The sequence below is a fragment of the Mustela lutreola genome, chromosome 7, assembly GCF_030435805.1.
Source record: "Mustela lutreola isolate mMusLut2 chromosome 7, mMusLut2.pri, whole genome shotgun sequence".
Lineage (NCBI taxonomy): Eukaryota > Metazoa > Chordata > Mammalia > Carnivora > Mustelidae > Mustela > Mustela lutreola.
The window spans coordinates 7,252,756-7,280,072 of NC_081296.1; the positions used below are offsets into that span (position 1 = coordinate 7,252,756).

Consider the following 27,317-nt stretch of genomic DNA (forward strand, 5'->3'; position numbering starts at 1 on the left):
CTGTGCTGAAATTCTAGCGCGGCAGGAAGTCCCGGGGCACACTTGAACGCAAGATCATTAGCGAGGGGAACCTGAGCGGAGGTTAGAATCACGACTTTATGGTGCGACGTTCGTCCTTCTGGAGCATAAGGCACATAGCTCTTAGAGCAGGAGAACACAGTGGTGTGAACAAGGACAGACGTCGGTGGCTATGACGAATGTACGAATGTACCGAGAGGGACCTGGAGATCCAGCACCTGCGGCGCCCAGACGCTGAGAGGGTCGACGGCAAGAGTTGCGTCCCTCTCCCTCCAGCCCTGGTTTCCATTTAGTCATTTTGTGACATTTAGCTCTGTTCAACCCCTTTTCTCCAGCCACCCACTTGCTTTCCCGGGACACCACCCAGGTGAGTGGGTCCTGTGTATTATTCTGGAGCTAACTGATGTCTGTACCAGCAACCATGAATAAAGCCTCCTGCAACTCCAGAACATCCAAAAAGAGTTCTGTAAAATCAGGAATCTTTTTAAAAATCTCCCTATAAAACGTTTCTTACCAATCCAAATGAATGTCTTCGACCTGGTATTTAGGAAGTCCCTCCCCCAGACCGTGCCGGACACGGAGGGTACGGAGAGGAGTGAAGGGCAGTGGCTAGGGCGGCCATACGGAGCCTCAGAGTCAAATCACACGTGGGCCAAGTCATGGAAATGAGTTAAACACATGGTAAGTGCTGTGAAGGAACCTGGCGCTGAATAACTAGCACGAGGGGTCGGGGAAGGCTTCCTCGAGGTAACACGCGAGCACCGACAGCGCCGGGAAGGGTGCCAGGCCCAGGAGGGCAGAGTGGAGCGCTCGGAGCAGAGACGGAAGAGGACGGCTTCTCTGAGTCTCGAGAAGCTCAAGATGTCAGCATCGTACTTTGCCATCTTGAAATGTCAAGACATAAAAAAGCGGAACCTTGAAAGCATCGTGCTAGGAGAAAGGAGCCAGTCACAAGAGACCACACATCGGGGGCACTTCTGTTAATTAGGACATGTGTGGAACTGGCCGATCCACGGAGACAGAAGGTGCCTCCGTGGGTGCCTGCGGCTTGGGGGGACTGAAGCGGGACCCGGGAAGTGACTGCCAACGAGTCTGAGGCGCTTTCTGGGGAAGCCTAAGTTGACTGGGATGACGGCTGCATAACTGGGACTATCCTGACAGCCACTGCACACACGGAAGGAGAGAACTCTAGACTATGCGACCCGTACTTCGGGGACCAGCGTGCTCCCTGCCCAGTGCTCTCACCTCTCCATGTTCTTGAAGATATTGCATTTGTCATCTCGGGTGGTCAGCTGGAAGGCCAAGGCCGCGTGGTGGCTCTCCAGCACAGCAGTGTCATTATATAAAATGGCCAGCTCGCTTCCAGCATTGCACAGGAACGAGTTGGTTCTCCCGGGGTGGTCCACGTCGTGGATGGTGGCTGCGATGAGGGCCGCGACCTCGTCCACCGGATCTAAAGTTTGCTGCAAAGGAGAGTCCTTTTAGGAACGGGGGCATGGCCCTGGAAGCAGGGAAGCCTTCTGGAGAGTCTTCCTACTGCCCTACCACTTGAAGGGAAAAATATCCCCAATTTCTGAGAAAAGCACACGGTTAAGCAAATCCTGTGTCCCTACCTCCCCTGAGCAGCGGCTGCATGTTTGTACTTGTAAATTAGGGACCATCACTGATTCCTGGTCTCACACACGTTACACACTTACCGACTCCGAGATGTCATCCGCACATGGGTCACCTCCTCAGCCAGCCTAGCTCTAGACCCATCACAAAAAGTCTGAGATCTTGGCCCCCCGCTGGTGCTGTCAGGATGAGGTCAGCCTTTTGTGAGTTTGGTAAAATTAGCTGGAAGCTCTCCATCATTTTCAAGTCTTTTCAAGGCAGGCGTTTAATGGATTTGCTGCCCAGGCACCTCGTGGGTGAAGTCACTTATGACGTGGAGAGCTTTCTCAGTTACTAAATTCTAGTTTTGATCTGTGAAGGTTAGAAAATGTACCTATGAAATTCTGACGTTTATCATGACATTCGTTGTGTCCTAGAAGCTCATTTTTGGAAATATGCTATGGACACTTGAAGATATATGTATACATCTGTATTTATTTAAATTGAAATTCCGTAGTTTTAACTTTATATTAGTGAACTGTGTATGACTTATAGCTTGATAAATGCTGTTTCAGTTAGCTTTCTAAGTGCATATTTGCATGTTATAGTAGTTCAAAACAATTATTAAAAAATCGGGCTGTCTTTATATTCTGATCCATATTGACACAGATAGCCTCCAAATTTGTTTTCGTGCTCTGTAACCAGTCCTCTCTGGACTCCCAATTCTGCCTGCAGTGTTGGTCCTGAACTTTCCTTTTAAAACTAGAGGGAGCAGCGAAATGGCACGTGAAAGATCCAGCTCGTCTAACTGCTGGGGCCCGGACTTCGCTGCTCCGTGTGTCCTTGTGCTGTCACCCTTCATGCTGTCCTTTCCCCCACACTAGTCCCCTGTCGCAGAGGATGAAAGGGGACAAAATGGGAGCAGCAGACATGTGCCCTCTCTCTGCCTGACGGTGGCTCTGTGGGGCTGTCCCCAGATGCCAAGACACCAGGCAATGACACAGTGCCGTCTCCCCCATCAAGAAGCCCTGTTCTCAGACATGAAACCCGTGGCTGGATCCTTCTACTCTCGAGTTCTTCTGAAAGTGAAATGACGCCACGGTGCTCCCTGGACCTCTGACCCACTTCGGAAGCGTGTGGATGGAGGAGGCACGAGTATTTCGGAAGATCTGTGCAAGTCGGCTGCTGCTTTGTAAATCTCCCCAGTGAAGTCACTTATGACGTGGAGAGCTTTCTCAGGAGCTCGTTTTGGGGGTGGACAGTCCCATTCCACAACGAAAACCTTCCTTCTGTGAAACTCTTCTCATCCCTCTTTTTCTTGCTGCCTCAAAGCTGGGGCTCTAGCTGCCAGACAGCGCCCCGGTGCGGGGGGTTCCGAGCCAGGTGACCAGCCACCAGTAGGGGCCAGTGGCCCCTGCACTGACTCAGTGGAGCAGGACAGACCAGCTGTGCAATGCAGCACCTGGACCAGTTAGCAGAAGTCCGAGTACCCTGACACAGCCGTCCCTGGAGCAGCCCCACGCGAGGGGCACACGGAAAAGGGGCATCGAGATCAGTACCGGGGCGGGGGGACAGTCCAGGAAGGCTCCCTGGAGAAACAAAGGCTGGGATGGATCCCTGAAGGGCAGCTGGGACACAGGGAGCCTGGAGCAGCCAAGGGAACAACACGGCCAGGGCAGGAGTGTCGGGAACCGCAGGGGTTTAGCGTGGCCTACGAGGGGCCTGGGTGTCGGAAGCCTTGACCAACCCTACTGTTTCCATCCTGCAGGAGGGAGAGAGCCACCGCTGGGAACAGCATGGTCCGCTGTGCCGGCAGCGGTGTGGGGGGAGTTCCATGGGAGGCCTGGGCAGGAGGGCTCCCGGGGAGAGGAGAAAGCAGCGCCCTCGCTAGGACAGCAGCCGGGGCGTCACAAGGTGGGCTCCGGGTGACAAGGGCACGGACCTACTGGATGACATGGGCTTGGGGAGAGGAGAGAACAGAAAATGCTTCCAGGTTTCTGACCTGTGTGTCCTTGGCTGATGGAACTCCGGCCCGGGCCAGCAAGCCCAGGTGGGAGCAGCGCTGGGCGAGGATGAACTTGGCCTCCAACCCCGCTGACACAGAGGGATGGGCTGGGGGTGCCTAAGGTCTGTGGCCTCACGGGGCACCTGCAGACACATTGCTGCCAACTAACCATTCTGGCAGGTTTCCTCCCCAGGGACCCATCCATCCACTGCTCAACTCTCACCAAAGAAATGGGCTCATGTCATGAGTTAACCCTTCAAATCCGCGAGCCACAGTGCAGCCTGCTGGCCGACTTCCCAGGGCCGGCGGAGGGGGCAGACAGGTGGGGATCCTTGGGGCACTGCCCCCACAGAGAGTACCCCAGGGAGGTGGAGGCCCCGGCCGCTGCCCCAGCCCTCCAAGCCCGGTACACCCACACAGCTCACCTTTATCCTCTCTTTGCACAGGAAGTAGGCAGTGGCGTGAAGCACGTCAGCAGAGTGTGTCGAGTTGTGGTAGGGGTTGGAAGAGTGGTAATTGGCTTCAATAACCTGCAACCACGATCGCAGCGTCGTCTCGGAGCAGTTCAAGAATTCACAGATTCCGAAGCGAGCAAACATTTTGAGACCAAGATAAATCAAAGGCCTGCGGAGTAAAACATGCCTGGCCTTAAAATAAAGGAACAGGCCAAGTGTTGGGAGCCCTGAAGAGGTTGAGACCCAACCTGCAGAGAGGAGCCAGCCTTCGGTGCGCGTGCACGCAGCGAGGAGGGGCTCGCCCGAGTGGCGCGGGACGGGGGTGCCCTTTCTCCCAGCAGCTGCCAACCGCAGCTGGCGCCCAGGCCCAGCTCTCCATCCGTGCTCCCCACGGGCTGGGGTGAGGTGTGCTCACTGCCCCCTTCCTCATTCAGACTTCCGCTTGCACCAGCAGACTCCTCAAAATCAATGTGATGCCAGGCTTGAACCCTAGCGTCGCCCTTGTTCTTGCTGGACTCGTGTTATTGGCCAGAGGTCCTTCTAAAAGCAAGTAGCACTTTCTAAAGGCGGTATGGTCACCTGCCATGGAGCGGTCTCAATAATCTGGAGGGGGGCCCACAGTGTGAGGAGGTCTTCCCTGAGAAGGTGACCCACAGGCCACCAAGTCGCACCCTTCCTTGAGAAGTTACCTCAATCCAGCATCTGGCCTTCAGCTTGGAAGGTCCAGGAACGGCTCTACTGAGGCAGGGTCCTGAGGCCAGCAGGCTCACACGGTTTGAACCGACCGACCTGCCGTGGCCTGAATCCCATGAATGCAATGTCACAGCCTGTGGGGCCAGGTGCTCAAAGATTCGTTTACTATCCTTTCTACTGTCATTGCCCATGTGGGGTACACGGGAACGATATACCAGGCTGACTCCTGGTGAGCACAAGGGAAGGGCACGGCTGTCTTGGGGACAGTCTCTGGGACAGAGCGGAAGGAGATCTGAAGAGTTAGCTATCCTGTGGCCCAACAGAACACACCTTTCCCGTGGCTGCCCTCTGGGCCTGGCCAGGTTCAGGGCCCCACCACCTAACAGGGCAGCCTTCCTTGTGTGCCAAGTCAACAACACCCCTAGGGCCAACTGCTCTTTTCCAGCTCGGTACAAATCAGAAGGTAAAAATCCAGTCGCACCCCGACTCCCTGTGAGCACACCTGCATCAGGACGACTGGAATTCTGGGTGTGTCTCTGGGACTGTCACCAACACAGCAACTGCGATCTGGGGACAGCTCTTAGCAAATGTGTCTGTGTGTTTCTTACTGAGTTCTAGCCTCTGAGTGGGACTCTGTGTTGCTTCCTCAGCACATCATCGCGTACAGGAAAACTAATACCCATATTTCACAGGAGAAACCTGTGCCACTTGGAGAGGGTAGGTCACCTGACCTGAATCTGCTGTGTCTGTGGGAGTCGTGACCCGGCTGCCCTCCCTGATCCCACGGAGGCCCAGGCCATCAGGGGCACCCGCTGCCCAGCTCCTCTTTCCAGAACCCCCGCCTCTGACGCTTCGGCTCTGGAAGAACCACACTCCTTGGACGGCTTTCTCCACAGAGGCCCTTGGATCCATGCTGTGTGTCTGCGGGCAGACTCACCTCTTATGTGTGGCGGCCTCCAGTTCAAAAATATCAAAGTCCCAGTACTCCTCGTTCTCCATGGCCCGTGCGATCCGCGGGGGGACGTCGTGAAGGGAGATGGGGGTTATCACACCGCTAGGCAGCTGCTGAAGGCCTGCACGGGGACGTGGTTTGGGGACAGAGTTAACAGGCTTTACAGGAATTGCCGCTCCGAGGGCAGCTGCTTCATTCCTGCGGTCCGTAGGACATACTGAGAAACTTGTTGCTAATGAGAAGAACTAACTGAAAACTGACTGGATAATCTCATTATTTCAGTGTCACTATAGTATTAGCAGTGCTCCAGAAAGTTAAGAAGTTAAAACTTACTTTTTGTTGAGAGAACATACTCATTCCCGGACAGTCTTCGCAAACCATCCTGATAAAAATCAAGGAAACAAGAAGAGAAGTCATAACTGCTCTTTACTTCTTGAGAACAGCGGGACAGTTGGCTCCCGAGGAGAGCGGAGGGCAGCCTCTCCACCCCGGTGCCCGGAGCTCCCCTGTGGGGACAGGACTCGGTCACCCGATGCCAGGAAAACCGGCTAAGCTCAGGGGCCGCAGCAGCAAGGTGAGCTTGGGCGAGGCCCCAGAGCCCAGCATTGCTAGCGGCCCTCAGGTCTCTGCTCCAGTGTCTCCCGGACAACCGGCCTCTGCCCTCCAGCCTCCCCCGCCACTTCTTGCCACCCTCCTTACCACCCGGGACATCCGCGTCCTCTGGCAAAGTGGATTCTTCTAGGCCTTGTACACTCACCGAGCCCCCTCGCTGCTTCTCGGGCTGAGAGCCCTCCCACCTGTCATCTCTTCCCCCTCACCCCGTGACATGATCGCACTCCACCCCCCGTCACTTTCATCCCTCACCTACGGGCTGGAGGTGCAGGCAAGGCCATGGTTAGACATGACCGTCCCTGGAACCACTACACCACAGCTCACTGTCTACAACCTTGTTTTTAAGAAGTCAAGTGAGCTTCCGAAAGCAGACACTGGGAGGAGAGAGGAGTTGGTTTTGGTTTTTTTTTGGTGCTAGTGAGGAGGTGAATCTTCCTTCAGACCAAGACAAGAGGTGACAGACAGCAACAGAATGATCTTTTTCCCACAAAGCAGACCACTCTGCTGGATGGGCTGGAGGCCTCCAGGACCTCTGAGAGCCCATGGTCCGAAGCCACCAAATCCACACAGGGTGTTCTGGAAAGAAACCAGACCCTACCCCCTGGGGCCCCTTTACGCATACGTGGTCTTTCTGTTTTGTTGTTTGGTATGGAACATTTTACATTCATATTTCTTCTGCCCTAGTTTTCAAAATCTTTAAAATAATGAAGTTTTACTTAATTTCCTCCTAGGGGCCCTAAGCAAAAATGGAGCGCCCAGCCCAGCAGACTGTCTAGAACATGCTCCTCCCTTCTCTGCTTCGAGCTGGGATCAACCTGGGCAGCAGGCCACAGGTAGGTGAGCAGGGGCTCTGGTTGACGGCAGGTTTGGGCCTCGGCCATGCCCTGCCCACAACGCTCTGTGCAGGTCCGACGGTACCCAGATGACCCCTGGGAACACAGATGACACCAGGAGGCTCTAGCCAGCAGCCGCCAACCGTACTTACAGACACCAAGCCCCCAACGAGGTCGTTGGCATGGGGATCGTCATCCTTAGCACCAAACTGCGGTGAGTATAACTCAGTGGTTCTCAGAATTTCCAGCACACGGTCTAAGGCTTCCGTCACAGGCACGGGACTGCTCTCCTGGGCAGCATTGATAATGTTGATGACCTACACGGGGGAGAAAATACGTGAATTTCGTAACCTCACGAACAGTGTGACAGTAACCCGGAGGGGCAGGCGGGGTAGTGCTTAGGCTAACTTGGGACTGGCCTCAGTGTTCATGCCCCACAGCCCCTCTCCTTAGAGAAGCCCACTCCCTACAACTGGGGGGACATTATTATGGCTGCGGGCCTGCTTCCTCTCATGAGAAACCCTCAACCCGGGAACAAGGGCCTTCCGTGCGGGCTCGGGGGAGAGTGCCCACCAACTGCCCCACCTTGGTGATGGGCGCCTCGATCGTCATGGAATGTATCCGGGCCATGGAGGAGTGTCGTCTCTGGCTGCCACCTGAGGAGAGACCACATGACGCACACAGATCAGGGTATGTATGGCCCAGGCGCCTGTTTGCTGAACGCTGAGGGCTCTGGGCCCTCCCTGGCTCCCCTCTGCCCCCGCCCCCCCAAGACTCCGTGGACCCAGCTGCATGATCAAGGGGCAGGACCGGAACTGCGTGTCCAGAACAGCGGCTGGCCCATCCCAGCAAGTCTGGGGTTCTGGCAGAACCAACTGTGCTTCCTTCAGTCCTAGGCACTAGGATGCACGTGCCCCCGCCCAGACTGAACTTCTGATGTCACAGGCCAGAGGAAAAACAGAGGAAACAATCTAGCAAGTCAAGGCCAAACAGTTAGCCTCTTTCTGCATTTATAACAATAAGGCTTTTAATATTCAGCTTGCCGCTATCCAGGAGCAAAAAGGTTCTGGAAGACAATGCCACACAGGCTCTTTGTTTCATACATGGCAGGAGCAATAAACACAATTTCCCATTAACTGAAATACAGGAGTTGTTGTTTAAATTTCTCAAGGCACCTTTTGGTGCTTTTCTCAGTGATGCTTAATCTACTGGAGATAGGCGGCCAGCCTGAGGCTCTGAGTGTGCTCATGTTCTGGTGCTCCCGTCCAGACACAGCTCCTCCGGGGTAAAGCAAAGGCCGGGCACTGTCCAGGCAGGAAGAAACACACACATAGAGTTCTGTGTGTCTGCCTGAAAGGCCCACTGTCCGGCCACATGCTGTTTACCACACGCAGCCCCATGGCCTGATGTGTCAGCCTTGGTTCCCCAAACCGAGGTGTAAGCAGCAGTGGAGAGCACAGTTCGCCCACTCGGGGCTCTGAAGTGCTTTCAACCTGGGGACCCACATCACTGCTTACCTCTCATTTTGGTGACCAGCATGTGGTGGCCAGTTTTCTGTTCTACCCGGTAAGGTCATCAAACCAAAAATAAAAACCACTGTTTTATCGCTGCATCATGAAAGGAGCTGGTCTCATTTAAAACCATCATGAAAGTAACATAGGCTTATAAAAATGAAACAACAGTATGAATAAAGTGAGGAGAATTTCGGGGCACAGAGTCTGCTCTGACTGTGCAGAAAGTCCAAATGAATCTGCAAACATTACTCCAACAACTGGTGACCAAGTTTATTGAGGTTCCTGGGAAAGGCAACAGTCTAGTAGACAACAGTCAAGTCTAGTTCCACACTAGCAACAAACCATTAGAAATTGAAATAGAAAACACCAATATGAAATCATCAAAACCCACCAATATTTAGGAATATATGTAAGACAAGACATGTAGGATTTACACACTGAAAACACAAAACGCTACTGAGAAAAAATAAAAGCGACCTGAAGGGAGACACAGAAGGCATCCAAGGTTTGAAAGACTCAATATCACTGAAATTACCTCTTTCCCTAAATTGATCTACAGATTTGAGACTCTCCCAGATACAACCCCAGGAGGCGGTGAGTGTGTAAACTCACAAGCTGACACTAACTGTGGAATGGAAACACAGAGGGCCTCGCAAGCCAAGACAACCTCGAGCAACAAGAACTCCTACTGGAGGCCACAGCAATCAATGGTGGAATCAGGGCACCTGCAGATTGACAGAACAAGGAAAACTGAGGAGTCCAGAAAATGACCATATATTTATAGTCATCTAATTACAATAATGGCACTGCTGCAAAAGATGTTTTTTTCCATATGGTGATGGATTTCCGTGTGGGGGGAAAATTCATCCTTGATCCCGATGCTCACCAGATATAAGAATTAATTTGAAATGAATCACAGACCTAAGCTGAGAGATAAAACCATAAAGCTTCTACAAGAAAACATGAAAGAGTATCTTCATGACCTTGGGCTAGAGGAAGATTTCTAGAACAGGACACAGAAAAGCACCAGCTAGAATAGAAAATGATAAAATAAACTTCACTAAAACTAATAACTCCTGTTTTCACATTAAGGGCCATCAAGAGAGTGAAAAGGCAAACCACGGACTAACAAAATATACTTGTGCTACACAGAATCCAACAGACCCACATCTAGAATGAAGAATTCCTACCAACCAGCGAGATAATCCAACTATAAAAACAGGCAAGATATGCGAACAGCACTTCACAAGAGAATGTCAAAATGGTCTGTAAGCGTATGAAAGGGGTACCCCACCTCATTCGTCATCAGGAAAATTAAAACTGAAACCATATCCACCAGAATGGCTAAAACATGAAATGCCGAGGTAACCAAGTCTGGTAGGTCTCAGAGCAACGGGACCACGCATACACGTCAGCAGTGGGCAGAACGTGGGACCGCACATCGTGGAGAGACGGCTGCAGCTGCCCAGACGCCCAGCAATTCCACTTCCAGCTAGGACAGGAACGCCTAGAACATCCGCGCAGCCTTATTCTTACCAGCCCCGAAGTGGGAAGAGAACACATGCCCGCGAATGAGAAAGGATCAACAGCAACCCCTCCCTCCAACAGAGCTCTGTGGCACAGCAGAAAGGACCAACTCTTGGCCCGTCTAACCATACGGAGGCAAAGAAGCCAGAGGCCGGTGCGCAGGCCGAACAATCCCATCTCTTTGAAGCACAAGAAGAGGCGGGTGCTGGATATCTAGGGGCTGCCTCGGTGTGGTACAAGGTGTGTGTTTTCTGTATCTGCTTTGTGAGGTGGTTACTCAAGTGTATGGAACTGTCAAAACTCATGGAACCACTTAATACCTGAATTTCACTGTGCAAACTGTAACTCAGTTAAAACGAGTAGTGATTAAAAACCAGAAACTGGGGGTGGCTCTGTCGGTTGGGTGGCCCACTCTTGATTTTGGCTCAGGTCATGATCTTAGGGTCCTGGGATTGAGCCCCAAGCGGGGCTCTGCCCTCAGCTGTGGAGTCTGCTTGTGGATTCTCTCCTTCTCCCTCTGCCACCCTCCTGCTCCAGTCCCCTCCCCCCTGTCTCAAACAAATAATCTTAAACAAAAAACAAAAAAACCCCACAAAACCCAAAATACTAAAATAAACTGTTTAACTCTTAAAAATACAGAAACAGACCAAGTCATCCTGAGCACGAATATTAGGAAGAACATGGAAGGAAGACTGTTGTGGGTGGGGATGACCCTGTCCCTGACCCGAATCTGCCCAAGAGCCATGGGGGGGCACAAGTGAGGGCCATAATGAAGAAGGTGGTGGCAGCTACCGCCCCCCCCTCCCTTGCCAGGCACCCTCATGTAACCGTCACACAGCCCTCCATGGGCAGCATAAAACTGTCCCCATTTCACGATGAGGAAATGGAAGCACACAAAGGAGATGACCTTGGAACTGGAATCAAGGTCATTCTGAGGCCAAAGCCCACACTTTGGCCGGTGACACCACATGGCTCCCCTGGCAGCAGGGTGGGGCTGTGTTTTCTGAGCCTCAGGACAAACCTGAGGGCAGTGGTCTCCAAGGTGGAATCCGAGTTGCTACCTCCCTGGAAAGCTGTGGCTTTTCCCTCCTACGGACCAACACCATGTGCTTCCCCATTCCTCTCTGGGTCCAAGACAGCACACACCCAGCAGCACACTGTATTAGTTCAGATCACATATCTCTGTAATCTTAAAAAATTATATTCCACTTAAAAGTTAAATAGTGTCTGTTTAGTAAGAGTCTGTCACATGCCCAGAGGCCGCTCACCTCCCCACCAAAAGGTGTTTCCATGGCAAAGTGCCACCCATAATGGAGTATATGAAGAATTTCCAAATGCATTTTGGGTTCCCCACATAATCACAGCAGACACACGGACAGCCTCTGCTGGTGACAGTTTAGAAAATCGACTGTACAACAGCTGTGTTTTTCTTTATTCCCGAAGTCCCATCAAAAGGCTGAGAACGGAGCCCAATGCCGGGCGTCTGAAGAAGGGGAAACGGACACAGGCTGCTAGAGTGGCCCCTCCCCTGTCCTGACCTGCAGGGGGCAGTGACCCAGAGAGGAGACTGGAGACGAATGTCAGGTATTCACGTGTCCAACATTTTCTCCTCTTGTCTTTGTCACCTACCTTCACTTGCTCGAGAAGCAAGAGTTCTGACATCTAGCGAGCTCTTCCTTCTGTCTTTGTGTTTGCCTGACTGATTATCTGTGGAAACAATTACACTATAAATCACCTCTTTGAAAGGATTTTAACAACAAATTACAAATTACAGATCTAAAAATTTTCAGTAATAAAATTTAGGAATTAGAACACCAATTAAGAAGTCACAAAGTCAACAAAATGCCCAGAGATGAAGATTTTGACCCATGAAGTTTTAAGTGGGGGTGGAGGGGGTGACTTTCTCAAAATGTCCCACCTGGTACAGTCATGAGCAAGGCTTTACAGCTTCCAGATTACATCATTATAGAATTCTGGATGTAAACTGAAAACTCGAAGAAATTAACTTGGGAAAATTTTTCCTATTACACTTACATATAATCGACTGAAATGGTTTAAAAAAAAAAAAATTGATTCTCACCCATCCTTACCCAAAGGGAAAAAATTTTTTTTTTTACAGCACGTGTTTTATAAAAATATCCCAGGGAAGACCATACCTCTCTTTTCAAGCCATAGGAAACTGTACTACAGGAAGCACTATTTGGGGCCTGCTTCAAATGACAGCTTCTCTCTCTCCCCACTGCGCCTACTTCTGTGAGTGGTGCCACTGGTTTTCCAGGCTCAAGAGGGGCTGTCTTTGACTCGCACCCCCCCCCCCCGACCCCATGCCAATCAACGACAAGGCAGAGCTGACCTCTCTCCCAGTCCCCTCCTCTGGGCACCTGCTGGGGTTACACATGGTGCTGAGCCCCTCCAACCTGTCCCCATTTCACAGACGAGGAAACCGGGAGCTGCCCTGCTGAGGAGTGAGCACCGAGCTCCAGGTTGCATCTTCCCTGCCTTCCCCCAGCGCCCCTGCTCAGCAATAGGATCTGAACAGGGCCGCCCCCCGCCCCTCTATATACCTCCCCCCAACAAGCAGCGACTTCACTGGTATTTGCTACATTCTCTTCTATGTGGGCACTGACAGTGACCTTGTCACTTGTCAAGTCACTTGTCACCTCCTTGATGCTGAAGAACCACCTGACTTGACTATGTATGTACTAGACACACTGGCCAGTCTTTCTGGAAATTCCTGGTTTGTGTAAATCCACACTCTCCTGGTTTTCTGTCCCTTTACTCTTCCTCCCTAATTTTCCTGTCTTCAGCCCCTTTCCTCATGGTTCCCTCTTCCTTGATCCCGAGGTTCTGTCTGTAGCCCTTCTTGTCTTCCCAGACTACACGTCTCCTCTGGAGAGCTCACTTCCTCCTTCAACCAGCTCCTGTGATGCTCTCTTGTCCCAAGCTTCTCCTGAGAGCCAGACTCACACCTCAGCCGGCCACCGACCACCAGCTGCAGCCGTCGGACACCCCTCGGCACTTCCGGTGCACTCATCACCGGCCCCCAGATCCACTTAAGTTGGAAACAAGTCGTAGCCTTCTCCCTTCCTCTCCCTCAACTCCTCAGCAAAATATACGCCTTCAATCTACCCCTGCTCCGTCCCTGTCCTAGCTCAGACACTCGCCATCCTCCTCAGGATTACAATGACAGCCTCCCTCACTGGTCCCGCCGTCCTCAAGGTGATCCTCCTAAACCAAAAATCCGACCAGAGCACGCTCCCAGTGAAGACCAATCAATGGCTCATCATCATTTTGAGGCTACAACTTGAACTCCCCAGTGCGCCCGACCCTGGGCACCGGCACCTCCTCTCTCCGGCCACCCAACTATTCACGCTAGTTTGTCTCGCCACCTGCTGTGCCTTGGTACCAACTCCTTACCTCCACCGGGAACGCACCCCTCCCACGCCGCCTCCACTGGTGAACGCTCCCTCCTCTCCGAGGAAGCAGTGAAGATGCGGTGTGGGTACCGTAACCTTTGGGAGCGTTCCTCTGATGCCTCCCAGCAGCCTGCTCCTTTCCTGTCTACCTTCCTCACCAGCTAGAGAGGACACGAGGGCAGAAACAGCCTTCCTCTCCTTCCTTTCTTCCGGGGGAGTGGCTCTGCCTTGCAAGCAGCAGCCACTCGACAGACACCTGCACCTCCCCGTGCACGGACGGCCCCTGCGCTTGTCGGCTGGAGGTCAAGGACAAGACAGGCCGTTCGTCATGGCCTGCTGCTCACCTCACCTGCTGTAATCTCTCCAGATGCTTACTCCCTAAAACTGGAACGGCCCCCACCCCCGCCAGCCAGACACAGAGTCTGGCCTGTCTTCTTCCTGAGCGCTGCCCCCCACACCCCCCAGGAGCCGGCTGGGAACGTACTAAGGGCGCTCCTGCATGCACATCCACTGGGCGCCTCCCCTGTGCTGGGCCCTACGCCAGGCATCAGGGCTGCAAAGACAAGTAAGGTCCGGCCCAGGTCCGCCGTCAGGCTGGGATGGAGGGAAGCCAAGGACGGAGGTGCAGTACCCGCTCTGAAGGGCGGAAGGAGTCCCGAGGAGGAAAGGCAGGTCCTCCTCTGGGAAGGGCCGGTGAGCAGATGAGGTAGGTTTGTAGATGCAGCCAAGCAGAGGAGGAGGCATTTCCAGGAGGAGGAAGCTGCTCATGCCTCCGGAGCAGAGTGTGGCTACGGAGAAGGAAAACGCACCGTGCGCACCAAGGACAGGAATGTGGCAAAAGTGGACGGAGAGAAGCAGGCTTTCGCTTGTACTGAACATTTCAGTTACTTGATCTGCCTGCTCTCAATGCCGCACTCAGGTCCCTGCTGGCCGCCGGGGTCCAACAGTACCACGCAGACCAAGCTCAAGCGACTTGCATCTGCGAGGGGCGGGGGGAGGCGGCTCTCAGAAGCTGATTTGGGGACCACTGCGGGGAAGAATGCGCGATTCACAGCCAGGCCACAAGCCCCAAAGGAGCACGAATCCAGGCCCCTCACCTAGTGAACACACCCCAAACACCAAGGGCTCAAGGCACCGGGCTGACGAGCGGACAAAAGCCTAAGCAGGCCTCCAGAGACCAGGGCGCGGGCTCAGCACCGCCTGTGACTTCAGCTCTCTGCCTGCGGTCTCCCTTGCCAGGAAGCACGATTCGTCCACACTGCCCCACGGCGTGAGCAGGCAAGCCAGGGCCCCACGGAGCAGTGGCAAGGGCAGCAGCAATGTGTGCGAACAGCGGCCACCTTGCTCCCACGGCAGGGGGAGCTCCACCTGGGACACCAGGAGGCCAAGAACCAGTGTCCGGCAGCACTTGCCGGAAACATAGCAGACTTTCAGAGAACTCTCTGGGACCCTCTCAACAGTTTGAGCATTTGGGGAATGCTTGCTCTGCCCTGGGCCCACGGACCCCTGCAAAGGCTGCGCTGGTCAGCTCTCCTTCCCCGTGGCCTCTCTGCCTCCTCCACCGGAGACAGACTGCCTGCCCCCAGATGCAGGCTGGACCCCGAGTCCTGCCAGCGGCAGAGGCAGCCTGTGGCCATGGGCCCGACGCCGGCAGCAGCCCAGAACACCCGGAAGAGACGCTCAGGTCCCATGCTATGCTGCGGGGCCACCACCCGGCACCGGAAAGGGAGGCCTTCCCCGCCCCTCGCCGCAGCCTCTGCGCTACCCCACCGCTGACCCGTGAGACTGGGGGGGGGGGGGGCAGGTTTCCCGCCAGCACAGACTCGTGCTGCCTGGCACACGGGGGCTGTGTGCGGAACCCTGGTTGCATGAATGACTTCCATGCCCCTCACTGTCTGCTACTGCGGGGCTCCCACCCACAGCGCTCAGTCTCCTCGCCACCCCCACCCCCCCGCCAGGAGTACTGTGCCCCAAGGCTCTGGCCACTTCGAAGCCACCGCACATCTCCATGGGGCTGTTCCATGCACCCCAGTGGACCAAGCGGAAACCTAACTTGCTGAGCTCTCCCCACACAAACCCGCTCTTTCTCCCTCACTTCTCAGTTCCATTCACGTCAGGCAGTGGTCAAGTTAGAAGTCGTGGGGACCGTCTCTAGTTTTCTCCCTTCATCCGTCGTACTACGGGTTATCCTGAAGTACCTCGGCAGGTACTTCACTTTCTCCACTACATCACCATGACTATCTTTCCCAGAAGGGTCCCCTTTTCATGCACTCCTCGGCGCTCCTCTGCTTACAGGATGCAATCCAAGCTGGCCTGACCCAGCCTTGCCTGTCCTGACAGCTTTGTGCGAGCAGCCTGTCCCTCTAGGAATGTTCTTCCTGTCCTTGGGCTGAGCCCCCCCTCTGTCCCAGACACAGGCTCTACCACTATGTCATCCCTGCTGGGAAGTGCCTCCCCATTCACCCCTGCTGCAGTACAAAGCACGGTCCATTCAAATTACTGCTTCCGTCTGCCCGACAGCAAACTCTCCGTTCATCTCTGTGTGCCTAAAGCCAGGCTCTGGGCTCGGTCCAGACCACCTTCAGGTTTAGAAACTGGACGGTGCCACATTTAGTGTCTTTGCTGAGACACGGTTATCATGTAAAAACAATACACAGGCCAGGAAAAAGGGGCCGTGAGCTGGGAATGTATCAGTTTCCTGGACACCCAAGATCTGAGCCCCCTTTCCCATGACTCCCACTACAGAAGGGGGATGGCAAGAGACTCCCTTACTCCATTCAGTGTCAGCAACACGGCAGCAAGTGACCTAGGCCGGCCAAAGGACTGCTTCTACCAGAGTCCGGAGGACAGCAGGTGGGACAGGAAAGCAGGGCTGGGAGGGACACACTGCCACAGTGCCGGCGGCAACGTGGTGCCTGGACACCAGCAGAGCCTCAGTGGCGCAGCGTGGTGCTCGGCGGCAAGCTTTTCACAGCAGGGAGGGTTGCCCAGCTTCCTGCTGTTCCTGCTCTTCTCAGACAGATTCTTAAGCTTTTTTGTCTAATGTGGGAATCACCAATTTCTGTCCAGTAACTCCTTTTCTGCTTTAGAAATGCTTATGCTGTGTGGAACCAGGGGTCCTGGCTGGTCCACGGTCTACGGGAGCGTCACTGCCTTCCCAAGGCAAGATATTTGGAAGTCTTTGGGACATCAAGGTGTGTACACTGCTGGGGGAGGGAGACCTGACAGCCACCCAGCTCCTCAGGGTGTGATGGCTCCAAAGTGGGCATCGCCCACTCCAAAGTGGGCATCGACCAGTGGCGTGACACAACAGCCCAGCATGAAGGCTCCCCTTGTGTAACACGGAGGACTGTGTCACTGACTCCGCCGTCCATTCCCTGCTCTGCCATTTCCTGCCTGCCCAACAGAAGTGGCATTCAGCCCTTCTGACCCTTAGTTTCTCTCTCTGTAATAAAGGGGTGTTAATAACAGCCATGCCTACCTCACAGAGCTCTTCTGAGAGAGAGGGAAAAAATCCAAGTCAAGGCACCCCATGACCTTGCAGTATGAAGAGTCACTTTCCTGGCAGGGGCCTACGATCGTGGCGGCCTCCATCCTGGTGCCTGCAGCCCTGCAGTTTGGCATCTGCCCTCACTGCCCTCCTGACCCCACACTTCTGCGGGTCCTAAGTGTGTTCTGGGATGCAGAAGCCAAGGTGCCTCTCTGCCTCTGTACCCCTCCCTCCGTCTCTATGTGCTCCAAGCTTCCCCGTTCTCCCCTCCCCCAACCTTGGTAACTCCCTCCAAACACTGCCCCCTCCCCACCTCGTCCTGCCCTCTCTTCTTCCCCCTCCCCCCTCCCAGGCACCACCTAGTCACTTCCACACCTGAAACACTTGCAATTGCTTCGCGGGCCAGAGTTTACGTCTCTGGTCCCCACCTCTCTGGAGAACCCAGGAGTAAGGGTGCTGGTACACAACAGAAAGTGGCAGAAAGAGCACAAACCCGGGACCTCGGGAGGAACACTTTCCACATCCATCCTGCCCAGCCCTGGGGCCACACGTTCCATCTCCAGACCCACAAACTGCTGCTCCCACGACTCCTTCCTGCCTTCCTCTCTCTGGTCCCACCACCATGTGGCCTCTGCCCTTTCCCTCCTGGTATCCACTTCTTATGCCGTGGCCAGTGCCTTCTCCCCTCCAGCCTATGGCTCTGCTGGGATTCCTGTCTCTGCTCCATACTTGTTCTAAGAGGTTCTTAGAGCTCAGATGCCATCACTCATCCTGCTCAAAATCCCTCAGACTCCCACTGCCTACAGACAAAAAACCTCTTCTCCTACCTGGCATCCAGGGATCCTTCATAACCCCAATTCCCCTTTCCATGCTGACTGGTGAAAATTTAGTCCTGCTCTTTCTCGAACATGCTCTGACTTTTCCCTCTTCTAGAACTGTTTTTACTTCTGGGATGCTTTTCCTTTCGCACCCCTCTCCTTATTTGAGTCTACGTCCCCTCACTGGAGTTTTCGCCTCCTCCTCGGGGTCACCATGGCACCACTAGCCCTTTCCCACCCACTACTCAGCACTCTTTATCATTGCTCTTCCCCTGACTATCGACAGGTCTCTCCTCTTTCCAGGTGAAAGCCCTGCCTAGCCCTGGAGGGAGCGGGCCATCAGGATTCCAGTGCCAGCTCTACCATGTCCTAGATGGACTATCCTTGGGCAAATCATTTAGCCCAAAGGGAACTTCATCCACAAACTGTCTACCCACTGGCTCACTGCAAGGCTTCAATTAAATACGTTGACATTTTGTGCAGGGGGTTTTGTGCAGAGTAAACGCTCAGAAAAACACAAGGGACGCAGTCCTGGAATGAATGAATGAATGCTCTGGTGCTGCAGAACAGCTAAGGGGCGGACGCTCCTACAGGGAAGCTGGGTGACCCCAGTGCCACCCGGCCCCAGCAGGCAGCTGTCAAACCGCCTCGGGTATGACACACAGCCTTGGTGTGGAGCTGCGGGAGCTGGGCCCCGTCACAGCCTGGCTTGTCACCGGGGACCGCCCAAAGAGGAAGGTGGCTTGCTGAGGCCCCAGCATATGCTGGGCACATTCCAGGCCAGCAAAAAACAGGTGCAGGAACATGACATGGGGATGAGTGGGTGGTATCCGAGGCACGACAGGGGACAGGAGAGCCAATCTGACGGGGTCCAGCGACCTCCCCCTCGGCTAGAGGGGCTCTTGTGAGGAGACGCAGATGTCCCTGCTCGAGGGCCGTCTGTGGTCTGACACCCAACACTGTGGCCTTGTACAGCGCAGGGGAAGCCCACAAGTCACTATTCACTAACACTCTTCACCTAAGTTCGTGCATCTGAGGGGACCAGTTCTCTCCCCACAGGCTGAGACCCTCCCCAGGACACGTGTCAGAATGCCTACAAGTGCTCAGGCCCTTCGGCTCAGAAACCAGCCTGGGGAGTTAGGAGAGACCCAGTGCCGCGGTGCCAGGAAGCCACAGTCCCCCTGGGCACGAGGACAGCTCAGCAGAGTAAGGGTCTGTTGTTATCTGTTTCACAAGTCTAAGGACCCCTAAGAATGAACGTGGAGCACCATACCTGTATGAGGGTCAGACTGAACACATTCAGTTATTTTCTCAGCCTAAAAGTGAATGTAGAAGCCATTAGTTCTGAACGTCTACGCACGCGATCGGGGGGTCTTGCTGGGCACCCCTGTGGCCCCGAGGGCTCCCCTTACATACCTTATTGCTGCCATTGCACACTCTGATAATGGACACATAGTGTCTAATTTTTCTGCAAGTAGAAAACAAGGCATTATTTCTCTCCTGGCTCTCTAGTCTGACGGGTATGCAGCAGATTTGTATTATGAAAGAGCATCTCGTTCACAACCACAAAATGCTCTGAAGGGAACATTTCTATTGTTTGAGGCCAAGGCCACCAATAACCAGTCCAGAGTCTATAAGCATCCTCTGGAGTCTGTGCAGAGAAGAAGTGGACTCTTCAGTAAAAACACCACAATTCATCCAAGTCTTCACAACATGCAATAAAAAACACCGGTGTTTTAAACAATGGACTACAATATAAACCAACCAAAAGCCTTTAATTCCTTGGCACGTTTTATCCTCACAGCCCTTTGCATGGCCGTTTGGCCTCAGATTCCAGCGAGCCCTGAGCTCACAGCCATCGGGGCGGTGCCAAAGGCCACACGGAGCTCCCTAACTGGGGTCTACAGCCAAGTACTGTGGACTGAACTCCTCACTTAACTTACTGGGCGTGCCACCTTTCCACATCTCCCCCTGGAGTGTCAAACCCTTCTCCTAACCACAAAAAAAAAATGTGGAGGACAAAAAAAGGCCAAGATCAGAACAGAGAGCCCACACAGACCCACCTCCCTGAGGCAGTCCCAACGGGCAGCACAGCCAGGCGCCCAGGCATGGGAGCCCGGCAGTCAGCACGGCGGCCCTGGGCCAGAAGCCTCTGCGGTTAGTCTGGCAGTCTGCTGGACCCTGGGCCGGAAACCTCCTGCCTCAGTTTCCTCATCTGGAAAATGGAGATGATCACGGACGCCACAGCGGGTGCCAGAGAAGGCACGAAATGACGTCTCCCAGGCACTGAGAACCTGCCCACAGAGGGACGGGCTTGAGAAACCTCAGCAGCTGCTGTTGCCACCATGACCACATCTCATCTGTGTTTTCTTTCCCTCATTCCCTGGGCAGAGATCACAAACTAAGTATAATTTTGCGGTTCGATTTTTGTGTTTATCTTAAGCATTTCCCCTTACCACTTAATTTTCTATGATCGTCATTTCTAATGGCTTCATTTTAACTGTTGGGCGTCCTACAATTCATGTTCTTAATTTCCCACTGTCCATACTAAGATAGATTCTGAGACAAACCATAGGAAATTTTCAGGCTCGTGATATATAATACTTTGCAATATGTAGTCACATCTGTTTTATACAAGAGTTGCTATAAATGGGAGTATTTTAAATACCTTTATCCAGCTTGATAGGTCTATGCAGGAATAACAAACAGGCTTTCAAATTAGCTAACAATCTTTTAAAATCTAGGGAGTCGGCCCATTAGTGTTCTTACCACCCATTTTAGTAACGTGACATTCTAATGGGAACACTTGGATCTCTCTCACGTCCACGCAGCTGAAGCAAGCCCGTCTGGAGCCTGGTGGCTCTGGGTCCCAAGCTGGGGGTCAGGCTGTAGCCCCAAGGACGCTGTGTCCTGGAAGGCCATTCTTTGATGACACCTGACCTTGTGACACATCTTTCTTTTAAATTTCTGCATGTGGTTCTTAACTTACTGAAGCACTCAGAGCCAATTTTGCACTAAGCCAAACATGGCCCGCTGACTGGAGTACCTTGTTGTTCCACTTACCCTCCCTGTCCGACGACAGGTATGATCTTCACATTTTGTTGCACGTTATCTCCATTTTTCTTCTTGGCGTGGTAGATCCCTTGCCATTCCTATAAATGGAATGTAAACATGAATCGACTGTCCGTTCAAAACAAACACAAGAACAGCTTCCACTTCAGGTTCTGACTCACTTATCGGGGTTACAGCAATTAGGATTATAAAGAAATTATCCCAACCCCACAGTTTTGGGTATCTGACCATTCCCCCCAAGTCCATCCCCTCCGGAGTTGCCAACAAACACCAGCCCGCCACGGTGTGAGTGGTCACGGGTCTCTAGGGGCTGTCTGTTGGCAAAAGAGGGCCTGGGCCCAAGAGGGAAGCACGCTGCCCGGCTGCAGCACCCAGACTCCTTGGACTCTCTGAGCTCCCCCAACATCTGGGAGGGGGTGAACCTTGGGACTGGGGCAGAGAAGGGGCCACCTCTGCCGCCACCTGTATGGTGGCTGGCTACTGCCCTCTGGGACGTGTGAGGGTTTCTGTCCCTCGGAAGGAGGTGGAGGGGGAGCACAGCCAGGTCCAGGCTCAGGTAGAAGAAATCAGAAACCTTAAAAGCCGGGGACGCAGCTACACCAGCTGTGCTCTCACGATCAGACAGAATATGCACGGATCCTAGAGTGAAACCACAGAGGCGGCGTGCACGCGCCAAGACCACAGTGAGAACGGGCGCTGTGGGTGGCGCCTACTCTTGGGGCAGAGTGGAGAAGACTGGGATGGAGCTGGATTTTGTCACCACCTAAAATGTTCTGAATTCCTCCAAGGGTTACCAAGTTCCTTAAGCTAAGAAGAGCCCTAAAATCCACTACAGGACACTCCTCTTAGGGTGTTCTCTAATCTTCCGGACCTTCTAGATCCCTTAGGATCTGGTGCTGACTGAGGCAGGAAGCAGACCACCATGGCAGCCTTGGTGGCCTAGCTCAATTGTCCTGTCCAAACACTCACACAGGGTCCATTCTAGAACCTTCCATGCTTACAGCCCGGCAACCTCCACGCAAATGCCCACAAGAGATCTCCTCTTCAGGCTCCTCTGAGAAAGTGGATTCAGCAGAAACCAGGACATTCTGACAGAAGCAAAGGAGGGTTCCTGGTGCTCCCCCCGCCCTAGTATACTTGTAAAACACTGTGCGCCAAGGAAGGACTGAAGTAAGACACAGCCCGAGAGCCCAGCTCCATGCTTACTGGCCCCGGGACAGAAGGGAGGTGAGGGTCTGACACACTACAGTTCTGAGAGGAGAATGGCCTGTGGCAGGCAAGGGCTAAACAGGGGTCCCGAGACTGGAAGCTACCGCTGGCCTTCCGTATCCATAGCCCACGTACCCACTGCGGGAGGCTGCAGCAGACAGGTACAAGACTTACTTCTGAAGCTCACTATCGAGAAAAATGGGGGAAACTGACTGTAGTGATGTTTGCAAAACTCTGTGAATAGACCCAACACCGTAGTTTAAAGTCTAAACTATAGACTTTAAATGGGTGAGTTGTATAGTACGTGAATTCTCGATTATTCTCAATAGAGAATTCTCTCAATAGAGCTGTTACATAAATGAGAGGGAGAAAAATGGGAGACCAATTCAATCCATCCATCAATTAGCACTTTAAAGTCTATCTGCACGGCTTTCTCCTCTAATCCTTTCTGAAGAGACGTGAGCAGCCACCAGATCCCAAGCAGAGGAATAAGCCGGTCGAACCAGAGCTCTGTGTTCTGGCTGAGGAACTGGGCAAGCGAGCCAGGGCTTCTGCTTGGAGAACAGCTTCGCCTCTAAGTTCTCCAGTCACTAACAGAAATAAAAAATAGTTACTTAGCACAGATCCTACTTCTTATCAAAAATATTGACCTCTCGGGTCACCTGGGTGGCTCAATAGGTTAAAGCCTCTGCCTTTGGCTCAGGACATGGTCTCAGAATCCTGGGGTCGAGCCCTCCATCGGGCTCTTTGCTCCGTGGGGAGCCTGCTTCCCTCTGTCTCTCTGCCTACTTGTGATCTGTCAAATAAATAAAATCTTTAAAAAAAGATTGATATTGACCTCTCATAAATATATGAGTTTCAGATCTTGAGAATAATACAGTACTGCCTTAGAATGCAATGACGGAAGATTCCATCTGGTAAGGCACAGAAAGTCAGCAAAGCCTGACATGTGGCAAACATTCAGTAAATGGCCTGTTTCCAGCCCAGGTGGTTTTGCACAGGCCTCCCTGGGCCGGGCTCCCGCCGGAACTGTACTAAGACCCACACCCCGCTTCTGTCCCAGGGCAGGCTAACACCGAGCTGGGCTCCTCCGACCGCTGCGACAACCCCCTCTGGGCGCCCAATCAACGGGCTGCTCTGGCCCCAGGGCTGGCGCAGGGCCTGCACACAGTCAACCGTCAAGGTCACTGGGGCTTCGGTTCCCTGAATGGAAAAGGTAGGCCAAGGTCAGAGCGTAGAATCCCTGCAGCCAGGCCGAGGGACGGGAACTCTGCACCAGATCAGACTGACCACTCCGGAGCGCTGCGTGCGCGGACTGGATTCAGCCAGCACCGTCCGGAGGCGGGAAGAGGCCCCGTGAAGGTCAGGCCCAGGCGGCCGTCACTCAGATGCAGGTTTAACAGACACCACAGCTCAGGGATGAAATGGACACTGAAGGGTAGAGAGGAAGCAAAACCACTCCAGGAACAGAGTCCAGGGAAGAGTTCAGGGACAGGAGGCCGACAAGCAGAGACCACAGAGGCTGGAGAGGATGGGTTTTTTATTGGGGGGACGAGGGGAAACTGCTGTTAGACAAGGCAATTTCAGGATGGCAGTGGGAAGCTGCTCATGACCCTGGAGAGCTGCTGCAGCTCGGAGTGGGGAGGAGCAGGCCACTCCTGCAGAGCAGCCAAGGGGCCTCACCGAACAAGGAGCTTTCTGGGCAGAGCAGGGACAAAGAACCCTGTACACCTGGGAGGAAACAGGAAGAAGAGTCCGGAGAAGCGGGGAGCCTACGAGGGAGGAAAGCAGAGGAACCATGGGAACTCCAAGTTTCCAAACACTCGCCTCTGCAGCCACGCTTCAGGTGCAGGCCGGTGTCGAGCCCTGACATTCCCCCGGCACCTGCAAGACACAGTGTCCAAGGGAAGAGCCCCCGGAAGGCTCAGGTGCGTGAGGAGAGGAGAGCATGGGTTCTAGAGCCCTGCCAGGGAAGTCTTCGGGACGAGGAAAGGGAGGCCATCGGGAAGGATGTACACGGTGATGCAAAGAAGCATACGAGCGTGGAGGCCGAAAACCAAGGTCACTTGATGGCAGCGATGCCTCACTGGAGAGGAGCCCCTGGCTGAGAGCACCAGCTGGAGGGGCCGTGCAGAGTCTGTTTGTGGGCTCTCCGCTGGAGCGGCGTCGGACTTCTTCTCTGCCCACCTGGACTCTGACCCTCCGAAGCCCCGCCAAAGGGGCTAACCACTTCCTGAGTCCCCATTCCTGTTCCCAGGGCACCTCTGGGCTCTCCCCACTGAGCCCAGGGCCAGAGTCGCCCTGCTTCTCCCTCCCTTGGGAGACTCAATCAGAAAGGCCCCATATTCTTTCATTCCCAAAACCGGGCCCAACCAAGCGGCCAGTCCTGTTGCAGGGTTGCCACGAACCAGCAGGGCGCCGCCAAAGGCCACTGGCTGCTCTTTTACCCTAGGAACTCCAAGATATGCCAAATCAATAAGCAGGCTCCTTTTTGAAATCAAGAGATATGGAAGTCAGTAATACGATAATCTTTCAGATTCTCTGCTCACAACAAACATGGATTTTATAGAACAGGTCTCCTGCTGTTCAAGCTTGAGGCCCTTTGTACTGGTGCCAGGCATATTACTTAGTAGGCGAGACGCTCTTCACAGGGATCTGGCTGCATCCCACGGCCTCACGTGCCCCTAACCACTCCCTCCCCTCTCCCCTCGCTCTCCTCCATGATGGTGGGATGCCCCAGTGTTCTTGTGGTCAGATCAAGGCGCAGGAGGGCCGTCCTCTCTGGCTCCTGCCCAGCTGGCCCTCACAACAAAACCACCGGCTGACCCCTTCTCTAGCAGGACTGGGAAGGCCATGGGAAAGCCCCCCATGGCTTTTGGGTGCGAGACTGCTGTCTGGTCACTGCCTTCTGAGAATGCCCCTTCTCAGTGAGCGAGGGAACCCGGGGTGCCTGAGCCCCCCCGATGGGCTCTTCATCCATCTCATCCTTCAGTGCACTTTCCAGAGGACCTGCTACTCTCTCTTGCAAGAAAATCATCATCCTTGACAGAATGGGGTTCGGCTAGTGCCCACTTCTGTTGTTCTCCTGGGAGTGTGTCACTGGGCCCTCACAGCCAGCCTGCCCTCTCCTTGTTTTCACTACAAGACAAATTGGTGCGCTCAGGGCCAGAGGAGACCAAAAGGACACAAGCCCACGAACAGCATCTCAAGAGCCCAGGTACAGTGGGGTACAGGCTCTGCAGAGCCCTTCTGCCCTCTCTATGGCAGACTGCTCTGCTGGGCTACGGGGAAGGTGTTGGCTGGATGCCACAGGACAGCAGGCCAGACAGCAGGTCACTAGCGTTCAAGTGTTTTGCATAATCAGATCAACAGTCTCTCAACTTCAATAAGTTTTTTAGAGCCCAGCAAGAAGGACTCTGAAAAGCAGTAGCCTTTTTCTTGTCATCACACATGAAAACCTAGTAACTGTGACAGGCTAGCAGAAGCCACTGCTCCGAGAAATACCCTTGCAAACCGAGCCTGCCTTCCTCCCGCCTGACCCTCCAGCACCACAATAAAGTGACCTGTCATGTTCACGGTCTGGAACAGGAGTTCTCTAAGGCAGCAGTTTATGTTCACTCTTCTTTCTAGACCAGAACCTAGCAGAGCGCCAGCCCGCAGGAGGCACTCCAGAAACGGCTGAACACATGCACGAGGCTCAGAGAATTGTTGGGCTCAGATGTGTTCTGAGACTCTGGGACCTCACTGGCAATCCTCTGCCCAAACGCACGTGCCAACATCTACCACTGGGACCATCCATTATTAGCAAGATCAATTTACTTATTACAGAGAAAAAGACACTGATTTCAAGTGTCAATCAAAGTTACTCTGCATAACAGCTAATCATACCCTACACTTCCCTGATATTCGTTTCCTCATCTGCAAAATGGGAGTAGCAGGGACACCACCACTGGTACCTCCCCGGGCTCCAGGGAAGAGTGAGACTCACATTACCTGGCACATGCCACACTCTTCCTCTTTGTTACGTGAAAGTAAAAAAGGTACTGACCTCTTACTTACCTTGCCTATCCTGATGCACGAGTTTATAGTATTGAGCAAATCAGCCTTTTTTTCATTTATAGGCACTTCTGCTAACTCCTTTCCTATTAATTCACCTGACTGATAGCCCATGGTTGTTTCAAATGCAGGATTTGCATACTGGGGGGAGACAAGAGAAACAACATCAAACAAATTAAAAGAGAATTTGAAAAGAGGACTACCAAGGGCATTCACCCAACCTCTCACATTTTCTGCCCCAAAAGCTCAGGGGCCTGGAGCTTAACCATGACAGTTTGAAAGCCATAAAAGCATAGCCCCAGGAGATCCCTGGAGTCCAGAGAAGCCTCTGTTCTGGGGACACCTGGCTGGTCTGCTCTGGGCCCTGGGGCCCCAGAGAGAGGAGCTGGCCCCATCCCCCTTGAACACCAACAGAGGAAAGAAGCCACGTGGGGACAGGCCCAAGGAGCTACAGAAGGATTTTTTGGGTGACAATGCAGTAGAATGAAGCACCAAGGTGACTCCAGCAAGTCACCTAAGCCTGTAAGTCTCGGTCTGTGCATCTGTTTAATGGGAAGGAAACCTCTAGGTGGCCTCTCTCATGTGATACACACGAGGAATGTGCTGGGAAAGCAGGCTGCAAACTGGTAAGTGTTCACAGAGGTCAGGCCGTGTGGCTGGATTTCAGGGAGAACCAGACGACTAGAAGAAAACATACAGGGAAGTTGTGCCTGATAAAGCAGTAACTGACAGCACTTAAGGTCTGTGTTCCTTGCTAGACATGGCAGGGAGCCCTCGGCACACACGCACCCACTGAGAACCTCCTGACAGAAGGCAGGCTGCTGGGAGCATGACTCCCACTGCCGTCTGCACAGCTGGGAGACGAAGCGGCCCGCCTGACCTCACCCAGCTAGGTCGGCCTGGTGGCTGTCTGCAAACCCCCCACCAGCCTGCCCCCAGCCCGCGCCCCCAGCACCCGCCAGGCTGCCTCTCTCTCCTGAGCGAGTCGCAAGTTACAGTGAAGAGCGGGCCTGCTCCGGAGGGACAGGAAGAGCGTTTCCTCAGCACAAGCCCT

At 53.7% G+C, this 27,317-nt stretch overlaps 1 protein-coding gene across 1 annotated transcript in view; it reads right to left on the reverse strand.

Moving 5' to 3' along the window:
• The window catches only part of PDE8A (phosphodiesterase 8A), a 143,804-nt gene that overhangs the window by 19,738 nt on the left and 96,749 nt on the right, over positions 1 to 27,317 (reverse strand). The window contains exons 8-18 of the mRNA XM_059179914.1: positions 26,267 to 26,404; positions 20,990 to 21,078; positions 19,343 to 19,394; positions 19,200 to 19,242; positions 11,832 to 11,909; positions 7,747 to 7,817; positions 7,314 to 7,478; positions 6,050 to 6,098; positions 5,702 to 5,837; positions 4,042 to 4,240; positions 1,264 to 1,481 (exon numbers count right to left, since the gene is read on the reverse strand). Of these exons, the coding sequence (XP_059035897.1) occupies positions 1,264 to 1,481; positions 4,042 to 4,240; positions 5,702 to 5,837; positions 6,050 to 6,098; positions 7,314 to 7,478; positions 7,747 to 7,817; positions 11,832 to 11,909; positions 19,200 to 19,242; positions 19,343 to 19,394; positions 20,990 to 21,078; positions 26,267 to 26,404 (1,238 nt within the window). The remainder of the gene's footprint in view (positions 1 to 1,263; positions 1,482 to 4,041; positions 4,241 to 5,701; positions 5,838 to 6,049; positions 6,099 to 7,313; positions 7,479 to 7,746; positions 7,818 to 11,831; positions 11,910 to 19,199; positions 19,243 to 19,342; positions 19,395 to 20,989; positions 21,079 to 26,266; positions 26,405 to 27,317) is intronic.